Below are 16,011 nucleotides of genomic sequence, written 5' to 3'. Positions count from 1 at the left end.
AACCTGAATCGTAGTCTGTTGATATAGATGCATTGTTTAATATGTAATTTCTTAAAATAGTTACGTATCGTTTGCCTGCCCATTATTACCCTACGGGGTTTAGTTTGTCCAACCGTCAAAGTTCGAATATGTTACAGGCTTGGAATGTATATGGAACCCTTATGTATTTGGCATTACGCATATCTGATTCTCAGTGGTTTGCTTATCATATAACTGTGTTGAATCTAGCGACATGTTTTACTTTTCACAGTGCGGCCCTAAGGGTTACGACTCGCATTCAGTTGATGAATGCTGAGTCAAACCCTCTCCGCAAATACAATGAATACTGCCGTGGCTGATTTACCTTAATACAGTATTGCATACTCAAGGTTAGACAGAGTTATGTTCTTGTTCCAGTATATCTTCTATGAAAGGTCTTTCGAGTATGTCTGTAACGTTATCGTTTCCTATGATGCATCTTCTGGTTTACACAGCATGTTTTCTTGTTTACACAGCGTGTTTTCTTGTTTACACAGCATGTTTTCTTGTTTACACAGCGTGTTGGTTTATATGCACACTAGATTTCAGTGCGAATTCCACACCTGTAATTATTTAAATTCCGTAACTCTTATATGGCTGTAAATGTGTATTATTCTCCATAACCGAAGACTCTGTTTACTTATCTCGTCTCTGTCTATTCGCATGCTACTATGGTCTCTCCCACCACACTTAGCTTTGTTGAACATTTGTAATGTACACCCCGACTCATTACCGAGGACAAACAGAGGATTTAACCTCAGTAGACTAAGTTACAGGTAGGTAATTACATGCATGAATCTTTACGATAGCTACAGTTATCTTAAATTCCTTGCTTGATAATAAGAATACACAGATGACTGTATTTTATCTAATAAGGAAAAGTACAGATACTACACTATATCCATATGCTTCCTTTACCTTTTTCCTTAAGCCAGAATTCTGTAAGAAACGCATACCTGGTTAACCTGCTACCGCGATTCTTCTCCAAGAATTCACCTGCAATCGTTTTTGCTCTTATCCTCCCAACCTTGAGATCCACTTGCACTGGATTCTCCCCCCGAGCCGTCTTGCAGGCCTGCAGCCCTCAACAAGACTCATGCACTACCGTGCTGGGTTATCTGGTCACTACCAGACTTAACCTCTTTTCTCACTCTGCTCTCTCTCTGGAAATCTCTTCTCTGCCTGTTCATCAACAGACCAGAGGTTTTTCCTCCCAGGACCTTTCCTTGGGTGAGAAGCAGTTGTTTTTCAGTTTCATAACTGATTTTATTTTATTTTAATAGAAAATCCTCCTTTAGGAGGCTGCCAGCATTTCATCAATACACATATGCAAAATAATCTATTATATTCACTTTCATAATTAACAATGTCATTTAGTAATAACAAGTTACCACTCATACAGTTTTCACCACAGTAATTATCCAGAATTACAAGTTACCGGGGTCATTACATCTCCCCCCCCTGGGATTGGACATCGTCCCGATGTCTATTCCCGTTAAATAAATTTGGGTAAGCCTTTCTAAAGAGTTCCTCGTCTTCCCATGTGGCCTCCTCAGGCCCATAGTGCTGCCACAACACTTTAATTTGGGTAATAACCCGTTTCCGCAGCCGCACTTCTCTCCGGTCGAGAATGCTCTGTGGTTCGACCAGGACCTCGCCTTCCGGTTTGACCTGCAGACAACCAATACCTTTAATCAATTTCCTATTGAATATAGCTGCATAATCAAAACAACCAGATTAATTCTTACCCGCACATCTTGCCATTGAATAACATGTTTAGGGTCATATACATATTTCTTTAGGATAGAAACATGGAACACATTGTGAATCTTAATATGACTTGGAAAAGCAAGTTGGTAGGCCACTGGCCCCACTCTAGCCAAGACCTGAAAAGGTCCAAAATATCGAGGAGCTAGCTTGGCGCACCCACTCCACTGCAGTGTACTCCTCCTAGATTGAATCCTCACAAACACATGGTCACCAACTTTGTACTCTGTGAATCTTCTTTTCCTGTCCGCAAAACTTTTCTGTCGGTCTTGTGCAGCCTTTAAATTGGCACGCACCCTTTTCACCATATCTTCCATTTCTTTAAGCATTTCAGGACCCAAACTCAACTTGTCCTCAGGTCCACCCCAACTTGAGGGTGTGCGGCACTTCCGTCCATACAAGACCTCAAAGGGACTTAGCCGGGTTGAAGTGTGATATCCATTATTGTATGCAAATTCAACCAGATGTAAATACTCTTCCCATTGACCTGGCTTCAGCATCACATATGCCCTCAACATGTCTTCCAACACCTGATTAACTCGTTCCGTTTGACCATCGGTCTGCGGGTGATAGGCCGTGCTAAAGTTCAACTGAGTACCCAACTCAGCAAACAGTGTCCTCCAAAAAGTGGAGGTGAATTTCACATCGCGATCTGATATAATTACCTTTGGTAATCCATGCAACCAGAACACATTTTGCATAAAGAGGTGAGCAATTTGCACTGCCTTGTACGTGGACTGCACAGGTATAAAGTGTGCTGCTTTACTTAATTTGTCAACCACTACCATGATCGAATCGTTGCCTTTCTTGGTTCGTGGCAACCCAGTTATGAAATCCATGGAAATGGTTTCCCATTTCCACTCCGGGATAGGCAAGGGTTGTAGCAGTCTGGCTGGATGTTGATGTTCTGCCTTAATTTGCTGGCATTCCAAACACCTCGCCAAATATTCAATTACCTGTTTCTTCATTCCTGGCCAATAATATTCTTTCTTAAGCACTGTGACCATCTTTTGGTACCCTGGGTGGCCAGTGTAGTGGCTAATATGGAACTCATCCAAAATCAGCTTCTTAAGGTCATTTGAATCAGGTACATACATTTTCTTATTAAAACACAACATTCCAGCACTATCTAGTGTGTACCCTTGCTGTAATATTTCATTAACAGATTGTTGTACCTGCTGTTTTAAATGCTGGTATTTAGAATCGCCACTTGCTGCTGCTTTTATTTGTTCCACTAGTGAGTTTCGCCACTTGCTGACTGAAAGTTCATACACACAATGAGCCTTTCAACTTAATGCATCTGCCACTCGGTTTTCTTTGCCTTTTAAATGCTTTATCTCAAAATCAAATCCACTTAGGAAATCCGCCCAACGGCCTTGTCTCGCGTTCAGGGTAGGTTGGCTGAAATAATGCGTCAAGCTGTGATGATCTGTTAATAACAGAAATTTCCTCCCTAAGAGGTAATGTCGCCACATTTTCAGCGCATGAATAACAGCAGTTAACTCTAAATCATAAGCAGAGTATCTCTGCTCATGCTCCTTGAGTTTCCTTGATTCATACGCTATTACTTTTCCTTCCTGCATTAATACTCCTCCCACACCCTCCTTGCTTGCATCGGTGCACACAACGTAATCCTTATAAGGATCAGCTATACTCAGGATGGGTGCAATGGTGAGTAGGTTCTTCAAGCGGTCAAAACTCTGCTGACACTCTGCTGTCCACCTAAATATCTTCCCCTTTTTCTGCAATGAGGTGATAGGATAGGCTATCCTAGAAAAGCCTTCCACAAACCTCCGGTAATAGCCAGCTAACCCCATAAAGGATCTGATATCAGCAACATCTTTGGGTATGGGCCATTCCATAATAGTTTTTATTTTCTCGGGGTCTACTGCAATTCCTTCTTTAGTGATCACGTGGCCCAAATACTGAATTTCCTCCTTGAAGAAATCGCATTTGCTGAACTTAGCGTATAGCTGATGTTCTCGAAGAGTCTGTAATACCAATCTAAGGTGCTCTTCATGTTCCTGTTGGGAACGGGAATATATCAGAATGTCGTCGATAAATATCAGCACAAATTTGTCTAAAAACCGATGAAACACGCTGTTCATCATACACATAAAGGTGGCAGGTGCATTGGTCAAACCAAAAGGTAGCACTACAAATTCGTAGTGTCCATAGCGTGTCCTGAAGGCAGTCTTGGCAATGTCCTCATCTTTAATCCTAACCTGATGATAACCAGATCGTAAATCGATCTTGGAAAATACTTTTGCCCCTTTCACTTGATCAAAGAGTTCATCTATCCTGGGTAAGGGATACTTGTTTTTGACCGTGAGCTTATTCAGCTGTCGATAGTCTATACACATACGTAGTGTCCCATCTTTCTTTTTCACAAATAATACTGGAGCTCCCCATGGTGATACACTGGGGCGGATATACTGCTTATCTAACAGCTCTTGTAGTTGCATCTTCAACTCTGTTAACTCTGGTACGCTCATTCGGTATGGTGCCCGTGATACTGGTGCTGCTCCCGGTATTAATTCTATGGTAAAATCTATGTCCCTCCTTGGAGGTAGCCCTGGTACCTCTTCAGGAAAAACATCTGCAAATTCCTGTATCACAGGAATATTGCCCAATGCGGACATCTTATCCTTCTGGTTTGCATAGCCAACTTGTATGGCGTAGATCTGACATTTCTTTCTAAGGCACTTGGCTAGTTGAGAAGCAGTGATAGGCCGAATCTGGACAGGGTGTTTAATCCCCTGCAATTCTTGCTGCTGCCCCGAATCATCCTTGTAATAAATGGTTTTGGTTTTGCAATTTACTAAGGACCAATGCTTCTCCAGCCAATCCATTCCAATCAGGATGTCATAAGATCCTAATGGGATCACATTCAGATCTGCTATCACTGGCTGTCCAGCTATGCTGAAGGAACAGTTATTAATTTTAGCTAGAACTCGTCTCTTGGCTCCCGTAGCTAACTGTACCAACCATGGGTTTTTGAACCTTTCTGATGATAGCTTACAATGTTCCACTACTTTTGGGCTAACATAACTTAAAGTGGCACCTGGATCAATAAGAACAACTATAGACAGGTTTGAAATCTTACCTTCAAACTCCACCATGGTTGGTTGATATTCCGCTTGCCGGTCCTCCAAAGCTGCATTAATTCTTGGTACGCTGCGTGGTACATCCCCAACGGTCAATGCCTCGTGGATTTGGGATATTTGGTCAACTCCTTTCCGCTGTGGGCAGTTTTTAACATAGTGCGTTCCTCCACATCCCCAACACTGGACTGGAGGTCTGGTCCCTTCAATTTCTGATCTGGCAGGTGGTTCGCTGACCCTGCTTTCGCTTGGCTTGGTCCAGAAGGTACCCTTATTTGTGTTTCTGTTAAACTGCCCCTTCCCAGCACTTTTACCAACACTTCCACGACTTCCTTTATTATTCCCAGCAACTTTACTGCTTTTTCTTTCATTCCATCTTTTGCTGGAAATATCTCCTTTTTGTTTGTTTTGCTGGTAACAAATTCTTGCCTTACGAATTGCCTCGTCCATGGTTCGAGGATTATCGAACTCGATTTGTTCCCTTATATAGGCTGGTAAGCTGCTCACAAATCTCTGTACTTTGGCCTTTTCTTCTTTGATATACGGCACATAGCGGAGCAGGGAGGTGAACGGTTAATGAATTCATCCATGGATTGCTGTCCCAGTCGCAAATCATGGAATTCCCGTGCCTTCTCATCGTAGAAACGCTCGGTAAGATATCTCTCCTTAAAGTATTTCTGAAACTTTTCCCAAGTGATGTTCTGTTCGCTCACTCCTTTTACAATTTTAATTTCTTCCCACCACAAGGTTGCTTTGCCTTGTAGCTAGAAGATAGCCAGCCGTGCTTTCAGATTTTGGTCATATTCATACAATTGGAAATACTTATTAATGTTGATTAACCAAGCCTCTGCTGCTTCTTCTTGTTCTCCATCGAAAAATGGAGGTTTAATCTTCCGGAATTCTCCCTGTAATTCCATTTTCTGTCTTTTTGAGGTTTGCTGCTCCAGAACGTTGTCGGAATGGTCCTCCTTCTCCTCTGAAATCTCAGGTGCGTAATCCCGTTCTTCAGTTCCCCTTTGCTGTTCCGCACTGGGATTCGCTAATGGTGGATTTTTTTTATCTGACAGACTCTTCAAGATTCTTTCCTGTTCCACTGTTAATCGCGCATTGTCTTCTCGCAGACGCGCCATCTCACTTTTCAGCTCTTGAACAGTCTGCAATATTGCCAGATTGGTACTGCGTGTCTCAGCACCAAGCTGTATCCACAGTTCTGGATTTTCCTGACGAATGCTGCCCGCTCCCTGCATCTCCTCCATCTTACTGGTTGACTGCTAACAGTTTGTTGTTTCTGTATCAATTCTCCTAATTGACAACAAGGAAATCAATTTAGTTGAATCTATTACTTCCTCAAGTATGCACTGTGTAATAATAATTTTTTTTTTTTTTTTTTACAGCTGGGCCTTGCTGCTCCAGAGGTCACAGTTTTGGAACCTCGGCTCTGATACCACATTGTCACGATCCCATCGTAATAACTTGAAATTTACAAATTACATCCATAAATTTTTTTTTATGATGGTATAGGTCTTCACCTTACACACCATTACCAACCTTAGGTATATATATTACATGGTGATCTCCCTCTCACTATACCCCACCTACCCCTCTTACACAAACCATAAATTCGTATGTTTTATATGTCAACCTCAACTTTGGGTAATTCATGGTTTTGAACGTTACCTTTGTGACTTGGATATGTTGAGTTCAATGGCACCTACCACTTGCATGTACCCGGCACTGTACAGGTGGGACGAATGCATTAACCCAATCCCACCTACCTGATGCCAGGTGGCGTAGGCCATGTGATCATTCGGGTTTTGTGCCATGATCTCTCGCTTGTTTGAACAGTGGGGATGCATTGACCACATCGGAGGGCTCCAAATGATCTAAGGGTTTGGCGGTCAATTGATATACCGCCGAGAAACGCGTTATGGATTCATTTGCAACACTTGGGAGTTCATACTTGCTCCTAGCTCGGCGGCAGACCTCTGCAACACCTCAGGGTTTCAATTCAACCTCACAGGTATATGTATTCGCATAATCTTTTGCTTGTCTCAGATTTATTACCTGTAGCATGGTTATGTGTTCATACAATTTTCCTATCTCGTTGATAGTTCTTGGCATTCGTCTGACTGGTGTTCTATGGTGACGCACAGGGGTTCACTGCTGTGGCCTTCCACCACTGCGGAAGCTTTGTGGCCAACTTCAGCGCTTCACGGGTATGTTGTATCCGGACCCCACTTGGTTTATTTGTGACAGAGAGGGTTTATGCCAAATGGGGTAATCCCCTTCCTCCGGACCGGAACAGGGTCTTATGGCATTTCTCTGCCTGCGTCTCAGGTTTGGTATGCTTTCTACGAACCCCAGCTTTGATCTGCAGCCGACCTTTCTATGACAGGGTTTGCACTTTGAAGGCTGCCATGGGCTCGAATAGGGTTCTTCCGGCTTGTAAGCCGTTCACTGTGTGTGTACACTTGTTGTTATGGTCCTCGGACCTGAGTTACGTCTTTTGACTTGTATAAATGAACAAACACTTTCTGTTATTTGAGGTTTATATGAATGTTTCGCTACAGGTTTGAACAGACAGTCACGGTGTTGTCTGCAATTTCTATCTTCTGTATTGCTTGGATTGGAACTGGGCTCTCCGGACCCAAGTTGGTTAAGTTATCCGATGTAAATATAAATCATTTTGGTTACAGTCTTATTAGACATTTTCACGTTTCTGTATAGGATTTTATTCCTCTCTGGACCATAGTCCTCATATGTTCACTGTCGTAGCATTGTTAAATATACCGCTTGCTCTTGGCTCCATCTTTCGCATTATCTATTAGTATGCTACTTGTCTTTAACTCTGCCGTTGCATGAACTTGAATCGTAGTCTGTTGATATAGATGCATTGTTTAATATGTAATTTCTTAAAATAGTTACGTATCGTTTGCCTGCCCATTATTACCCTACGGGGTTTAGTTTGTCCAATCGTCAAAGTTCGAATATGTTACAGGCTTGGAATGTATATGGAACCCTTATGTATTTGGCATTACGCATATCTGATTCTCAGTGTTTTGCTTATCATATAATTGTGTTGAATCTAGCGACATGTTTTACTTTTCACAGTGCGGCCCTAAGGGTTACGACTCGCATTCAGTTGATGAATGCCGAGTCAAACCCTCTACGCAAATACAATGAATACTGCCGTGGCTGATTTACCTTAATACAGTATTGCATACTTAGGGTTAGACAGAGTTATGTTCTTGTTCCAGTATATCTTCTATGAAAGGTCTTTCGAGTATGTTTGTAACGTTATCGTTTCCTATGATGCATCTTCTGGTTTACACAGCATGTTTTCTTGTTTACACAGCGTGTTTTCTTGTTTACACAGCGTGTTGGTTTATATGCGCACTAGATTTCAGTGCGAATTCCACACCTGTAATTATTTAAATTCCGTAACTCTTATATGGTTGTAAATGTGTATTATTCTCCATAACCGAAGACTCTGTTTACTTATCTCGTCTCTGTCTATTCGCATTCTACTATGGTCTCTCCCACCACACTTAGCTTTGTTGAACATTTGTAATGTACACCCCGACTCATTACCGAGGACAAACAGAGGATTTAACCTCAGTAGACTAAGTTACAGGTAGGTAATTACATGCATGAATCTTTACGATAGCTACAGTTATCTTAAATTCCTTGCTTAATAATAAGAATACACAGATGACTGTATTTTATCTAATAAGGAAAAGTACAGATACTGCACTATATCCATATGCTTCCTTTACCTTTTTCCTTAAGCCAGAATTCTGTAAGAAACGCATACCTGGTTAACCTGCTACCACGATTCTTCTCCAAGAATTCACCTGCAATCGTTTTTGCTCTTATCCTCCCAACCTTGAGATCCACTTGCACTGGATTCTCCCCCCGAGCCGTCTTGCAGGCCTGCAGCCCTCAACAAGACACATGCACACCAGTGCTAGGTTATCTGGTCACTACCAGACTTAACCTTTTTCTCACTCTGCTCTCTCCCTTGGAATCCTTCTTCTCTGCCTGTTCCTCAACAGCCCAGAGGTTTTTCCTCCCAGGGCTTTTCCCCTTGGGTGAGAAGCAGTTATTTTCCAGTTTTGATAACTGTTTTTATTTTCTTTTAATAGAAAATCCTCCTTTAGGAGGCTACCAACATTTCATCAATACACATATGCAAAATAATCCAATATATTCCTTTTCATAATTAACAATGTCATTTAGTAATATCAAGTCTTTTACTCATACAATTTTTACCATAGTAACTATTCAAATTACAAGTTACCGAGGTCATTACATAGGATCTCATATTTTATGTTTTATTTTACTTGGGTGAAAAAATTACTATAATTTGTTTTTTTATAACATTTATTTCAATATTATATGTATTTGTCAATGTTCTTTTCACAAGTGTGAAACATATTTTTCAAAATTCCATTAAAACTATTTGAATAATTATTATTTTTATTACATTTTTTCAATAATTTATAAAATTCATAAAAACATTATTTTTTTTAGAAAAATTAAAATAATGTAATAAAAATAATAATAATGCAAATATTTTTAATGGAATTCTAAAAAACGTTTTCCCGCTTGTAAAAATAACATTGAAAAATACATATAATATTAAAAAAAAATTATAAAAAAATTAACTATAGTAATATAGTAATTTTATAATTGACCTTAGCATGCTTCATCCAATTTGTGCGTACAATCCAACAAGACACAAGCCAACTAGTTAGCTAAGCTGTCATGCTCCCGTACAATAGCAAATTCACATAACGGTGTGGAGATGGAAATACTAAAATCATTATGTAACATCCAACTGAATAGAATCCACCAACCTAGATAGAATATTAGCATAACGCTCTGGTAACTGGATATGATAATCGCTGCATCTTGAAACCGGGTTTTTCGATGCGACTAATTAGGTTTAGGTTTAGGAAGAAAGAATAGAGCCTCATTCTTTTGTTTCGTTGAGAACAGAGCCTCTATTGCGTGTTATATTCCCCTAGTCAGCTGTTATATTCCGTCTAGAATATTAGCAGAACGTTCTAGTGATAAAACCATCATGGTTTAATTCATGGTGTGTGAGTGATGGCAGAGTTGTGGGACTCTGTATCTCGAAACTCTTAATAGCTAAGCCCAACTCAGCCTCAAGATGAATGGAGAAAGACTGTGTTGGCGGCTAAGACGTAGAAACAAAATTATGAAGATAAAAATTAAAAACCGATTCAAACAAAGAGCAACCTGAAATCTGAAGATAAAACTCTTCGCTTAAATTAAAATTGTTCAGAACTATTAAACCATTTCTGCTTCAGTGATTCACCTTCATTTTCCTGATTCCTAAATCTACGTTAAGATGCAACTTATTCTTTAAGATTCAACTTATTCTTTATGATGCAACTTATTCTTTATGTTATCAATATATTATGTGAAGGCCAACTTTGTATTAGTTATGCAGATAGATTTTGTAAATTGATATTTAAAGCCACAACACCCGAATCAAGAAGGTATTGACAAGGTGCCTTTTAACTATTTTTTCTGCGCTGAGTGACTGCCACTCTCTTTTCAATTATGAGGTAATTGAGAGAGAAATCACACGCTATACTTATTTTTCATAGCTATTTTTATATTTCCATATCTAGAAATTAGAAAGACGTCTTTATATTTTTTAACCAAAGAGTTCTGAATCTCATAGATAAATTGATTTTTAAATTAACTACACTACAATCAAATCAAGAAGGTATTGAGAAGTAACTGCCAGGTACCTTAAAACTGCTTGCTCCATAGTCGTGTTCACTCCCTGGTCTTTCCTTTCTATATGCGCAGTAGAGAAGCTGAAATAATAAAAAATACCCAAAAAAAAAAGAGCTGAAATAATCAAAAATACGCACAAAAAAAAAAAATTAAGATATAATCAGTAAATTCACAATACTAAAACGAAAGAGATTTAATAAAACAAATGAAAACGAGATCTGCCTTACCTCATCCATCCATCGAGAAGTAGCATGGAGATCCCATTGGATGGTTTGGTTAGGCTATAGAATAGTACTCAAATACCTCTGCTTGAGGAATTTTCCCTTCTCTGCTTCATGCTTTGTGGCTAACACACTTAATTTCACCCAAAAGGAACACACATGCAAACCCACACAGAAACACAGAGATGAAATAGGTGAGCGTTGTAAAATTCGAAGATAACGTATGTCCGGATTTTTCGGCTTTTCTTCTTCGTGTATCCGGATTTTTCGGCTTTTCCTCTTCGTGTATCTTGCTTTTTCAGGGTTTGCAGTTGGTGTGCCCTGCTTTTTCCAGGTTGTCAAATTTTATTCTTAACGGTTAGTTTTTTTGAAATGACAATTTAAATAAATTGGAGAATGATAGTTAATTAATTGTCATATTAATTATCCGTAACTTCTCTCGTATTCTTCGTCAACTTCAGGGTCATATTTCTAGATGATGGAAGATTGCATCCAATTCAATATAGCATGCAAAGAGATTCCAAAATATCGTTCCGAACACTGGACACTGCTGCAAACACATGAAGCAAGCCTGAGAGATGGCACAAACCCAACATGCCTATTTCCTCACTCCACTCACATTTAGAACCAATCAAAGCCAAGTGTGCCACGGACCCTCTTAATGAAGCTATCAGGCCAAGCTTCATTAATGACCATGGCCGGTCACTGCAGCAGTAGCACCAGCGGTAGTGACCATGCCATCGACATTGTTTACGGACATGGGATTGTCAACCGGCATGGATCACACGAAGAATGCAATTTCACAAAAGACAGCGAAGACGATGCCAAGGCCTCAAATCCTCGAGATTTCATGGCGATTTTCAGAGAACAGCTCTGCGAGATACTGGAGGTATATCAGCCACACTCGTTTGTGTTTTCACATTTTCTGGCCTCCTCCTTTTCTCATAATCCCTCTTTACTGTGGAATTCGTTGACTAAAACGCTGCCCATATAGAGAGTTCGTAGCTCTCTTGACAATTGGGCAATTTGTACTCGATACATTTTAGTTTTACATAAAACCCTATGCACGTTGTCAGCTCGAGGGGAAATCATTGGTTTTAGAATTTCGTTTGGCCATCCCGCAACAGACCTTATCCTAAGGTCCCTCAAACATTATAGTTGTCAACAACTTAGAGAAGGAAAAACCCTTATAGAGAGTTCGTAGCGATCCCGCAACAGACCTTATGAGAAGGAGAAACCCTTATTACCAATTATTTCTCGCTCTGTACTGTTGAACCCTTATGACAAATTATTTATAACCCTCTAATTTGAACACTTTGAAGGATCTTTCCCCAGCGTGCTATTTCATCTTCTATCTTTCAAATTGAATGTTTCATAGCTGGTTCGAGATACTGCACTAGCCACAACGATTGTCTTTCTGTTAATACGCCAATTTTAGGGTTTACTGGCCAGCGGCGGAGGTAAGTTATAAATTTCATTAAAACCCCTAACTAGATTTCATGCAACGATCCAAAATATCGTTCCGAAACAAAGATTATCACTGAACGCATTCCGGATCTTCCAGTCTTTGGGAAATCCGCTTGATACAATACAATGATACATCTTTAAGATTGAATGCACGACATTCTAATCATAGCATCATTTACTATGTATAGTTTATATGGTTTATTTGCTTTGGCAATTTTTGAATTTCGTTGAAATTATATTTATTGAGATTTCCATTGGTTATTGCTTTTTAATACTTAGGGTATTTAAAATATTGATGGAGGTTTTCTAAATAAAGTGAACTTTTTTTTAAATATTGGCGGAGTTTTTCCATTAATATAATTTTTTTTTAATTTACTTTTTATTTATAAGTTAGAGGGTATTATTCATTAATTTATTCCTAAAAAGGTTAGATAACATGTTATCCTTTTATTTTTTAATTTATGTTTTATATTTTTAATTTAAATTATTTTGAATAATTTCTTAATTATATTTTATATTTTTAATTTAAATTAATTTTCAAAAAGTTGTATATAATTATATAATTGTATTTTTTTGTTTTATAATAGTATTTCAAAAAATATTTTAATAGCTTATAAAATCACAACCGATGTTATGTACATAGCTCCGTTTATACACAACACCAGATATACAACATCGACACATCACTGCATATAATACATGTACACAACACCACAGGTACAACATATACACAACAGTAGTACTTCACATGGAGAGACCACACTCTCTCTAGCAGGCAACCTAGCTTCTAGGGGAAACATTCTTAGAGCACTCTAGTATTCACTTGGATTGGAGAAAGAAGGCAAAGGAAAGCGAGAAAGCACAAGGGAAAATTTGGATCAGTAACTACAGTTGGATTTCTTTGCAGTTATTGAGTTGTGTGTATGACTTCCTTGTTAGTTTTGGAATTCATGGTACATGCATCTCGTTTCTTAGTTATGTGTTGTCATTGGCATGGAGGATTCCCTGGATTGACAGTGGTTTGAGCCTTGTCATTTCCTCGATATCCATGGTGTTGTGGGTTTCCCACTTGATTGTTTTATTATTGTTGCTCATGCACTTATGGTTGTGCTTTGAGTTACTAGTTCTTGGAGCCTTGGTTTGACAAACACTCTGGAAGTCCTAGAATAGCTTGGGTTGAGTTACTAATCCTGGAGCCTTGGTTGGAAAAACGATCTGGAGCCCTTGGTGGGTTAAGTTACTAGTCAGAGAACCTTGGCTGGATAAAGTCTCTATAGCCTTGTGGCAGTTGTGGGTTGAGTTACTAGTCCTAGAGACTGGTTGGAACAAACACTATAGAGCCCTCGACACCTTGGGTAGAGACCGATCTAGTTGGTGTTGGTGATGTCTGAGCATGAGGTGGAATCGATGATGGTCGAGGTGGTTTGGAATTTGGAAGATTCGGTTTGGTTTTGGTTGGTTTATTCCATATGATCATACCTTCATGTTTGAAATTTTTATGAATAGTTAATGAATGCATCAGATAATAGATATTATTGGAGCTATTATGAGAGTTCATTAGACCTTCTTGGAGAATCTCAAATAAGTTCCAGGCCCCTATGTTCAGATATGCATTCATTACTTGTAGATTTCATGTTCACCATATGTTTGACGAAATGATTGTCATGGTTAGGCTTGGTTAGATAAATTTATTTACTAAGTTTTTTATGAATGGATTTGTGTTGATGTTATATATAATTCTAGAAAGTCTCACTAAGTTTTGGGCAGTGTTTGGGAGACAAGCCCTGAAAAGGTGGAAATTATTTTGGGGACGTAGGCTTAGAACTAAGCAGCCCCTCTACTTCGCTTTTGATATAGTCAAAAGCTTTTAGATTTGGTACTCTTTGGTTCAGGAAATGAATAGAAAAGATACTACAAACACCAACAAGATACTAGGCTCCCCAGTGGAGTCGCTAGTTTGTTGTGGGGAAAAGTATCCGACTCGGATGACCCTATCCCTACTCTAAGGGTGACAGTCCTTAGCAACAACTGAAAGTAAAGCTTTGATATTTTCCTTTATGAAAGTACAGAGAAGGAAGAAAAGATTGACCAACCGGTGTCTTTCGCTTTTGTCGATCCTGTCCTCTCTCTTTGTCTCTTGTTCTCAACTCCTTGCTCCCTTTGTCGGTCCAGCTACACCAAGATCCTCCACAAACAAGAGAAGGAAAACTACAAGAAACATGTACTCATAACTGATGCATGGATTAGAGTGAATCAGATATACAAGTAAATACAATACATCAATGCAATACAAGTATATAGGAGAACATTCAAAGCTTTATTGATAGAAGTAAAAGGGTTCTGAGAAGGTTACAACCATCAATGGCTCCAATCCAGCAGCACCTCCCCAGCAGCAAGAAATCTCCTCTTCACCTCTATAAAAGCAATCACCCAATAGCTCTAACTGTAAACCAACAGCACTTCCTTGCTTTGCACAAAATTCCAGCCTCCTTAGACCTCATAGAAGAGCTCTATATATAGGAGAGAAGAAGAGAGGATGAGTCAGCCTGAGGCTGGCATGAAGCTGACTAGTGTCCTCTCCCTCTTCAGTTAAACTTCAGTTCTTGAGTCCACTTGGAGATCCTTGCTTACACATGGAGATCAAGTACCTCTTACTCATCACAGGGCGAATCCCATGAACCAAGTGTCAGTTTGGAAGCTTCCTAGGCAATTGACACCTTGCAGAATGACTGTGCCACTTGGCCAATCTCGCCCAGCGCAGGTAGCCTTCATTAGATTTGACTTTCAGCGCAGGTACAAGGAGGAGCAGTTGCATTCCAGCGCAGATGCTCAGTGGAGCAGCTGACATGATCCAAAAATAGCCTGTTTTTGAGTGTTTTCAGGTGGAGAACTGATGGGAAGTGCTGTGGTTTGCTGACCTTGTTCTTCTAGGGGTAAGAACAACATGTTTAGGGACTGAGGATCCCTGTAATTATTGATATTTCATGCTCCATGCTACGAGGCACAAAAATGTCTATAACACTCGTGAAACTCGCCTGCACTTTTTCCCACTTTTGCATCTCGCCCACACTTCTACTTGGATATGTAGCTGCCTGCGGACCAATATGGACGTGAAGTTGCGGCATGTGGTTCTTCATTAACACACAATTGTGGGCCATGGCTCTACTGTACTGTCTGCACTCCACATGTTTGAACACTTCTTCCCGTAGCTATTACGACCATAGAAACACCAAATTTTCCCACAAACTTAGCTTGCACAATCCTAAGACTCGCTGAATGAGCCTCACCCTACTCGTCGCCCTTCCTTTGTGTGAATTCTACTCCTGCAGTTTTCCTTCTCTTGACTTGCCTTGAACTTTCTCACTGAACTTGGATGCCTTGGTCAAATCACATATCCTCCAATGTGTATACATTAGATATGGTCGACTTATCCAATTGTCACATCTCTTCACTTGTGGCCTGGCTTGTTCATGTCTTGCCTCAGGTTGATTTGTGGGTCATGCCCCTTGGGCCAACTTGACATGAATTGGGTAGGTGCCCCTCGCTCGCGGGTATGGCTTGCCCACCACACGATGCCTCCATGTTAGGTCACACTTCATCTACATGTCATGCTCGTGCCTTGCTACAACTCACTGCTATGCATCTTGCTCGCCTGATTG

General features: G+C 39.9%; 1 protein-coding gene across 1 annotated transcript; it reads right to left on the bottom strand.

Annotated features, from left to right (window-relative positions):
- Positions 1 to 1,720: 1,720 nt before the first annotated feature.
- Positions 1,721 to 5,339, bottom strand: LOC149248898 (uncharacterized). The gene is made up of 5 exons (XM_089451361.1): positions 5,127 to 5,339; positions 4,206 to 5,027; positions 3,386 to 3,527; positions 2,260 to 3,043; positions 1,721 to 1,733 (listed from the first exon to the last, which is right to left on the bottom strand). The coding sequence occupies exons 1-5, from the start codon at positions 5,337 to 5,339 to the stop codon at positions 1,721 to 1,723; spliced, it is 1,974 nt and encodes a 657-aa protein (XP_089307487.1).
- Positions 5,340 to 16,011: the final 10,672 nt, after the last annotated feature.

The sequence above is a fragment of the Pinus tabuliformis genome, chromosome 7 (genome assembly GCF_031772625.1).
Source record: "Pinus tabuliformis cultivar Carrire ecotype Pingquan chromosome 7, CPIR1, whole genome shotgun sequence".
Taxonomy (NCBI): Eukaryota; Viridiplantae; Streptophyta; class Pinopsida; order Pinales; family Pinaceae; genus Pinus; species Pinus tabuliformis.
Note: the sequence above shows the minus strand (reverse complement) of the source record. Positions and strands in the feature narration are given on the sequence as shown.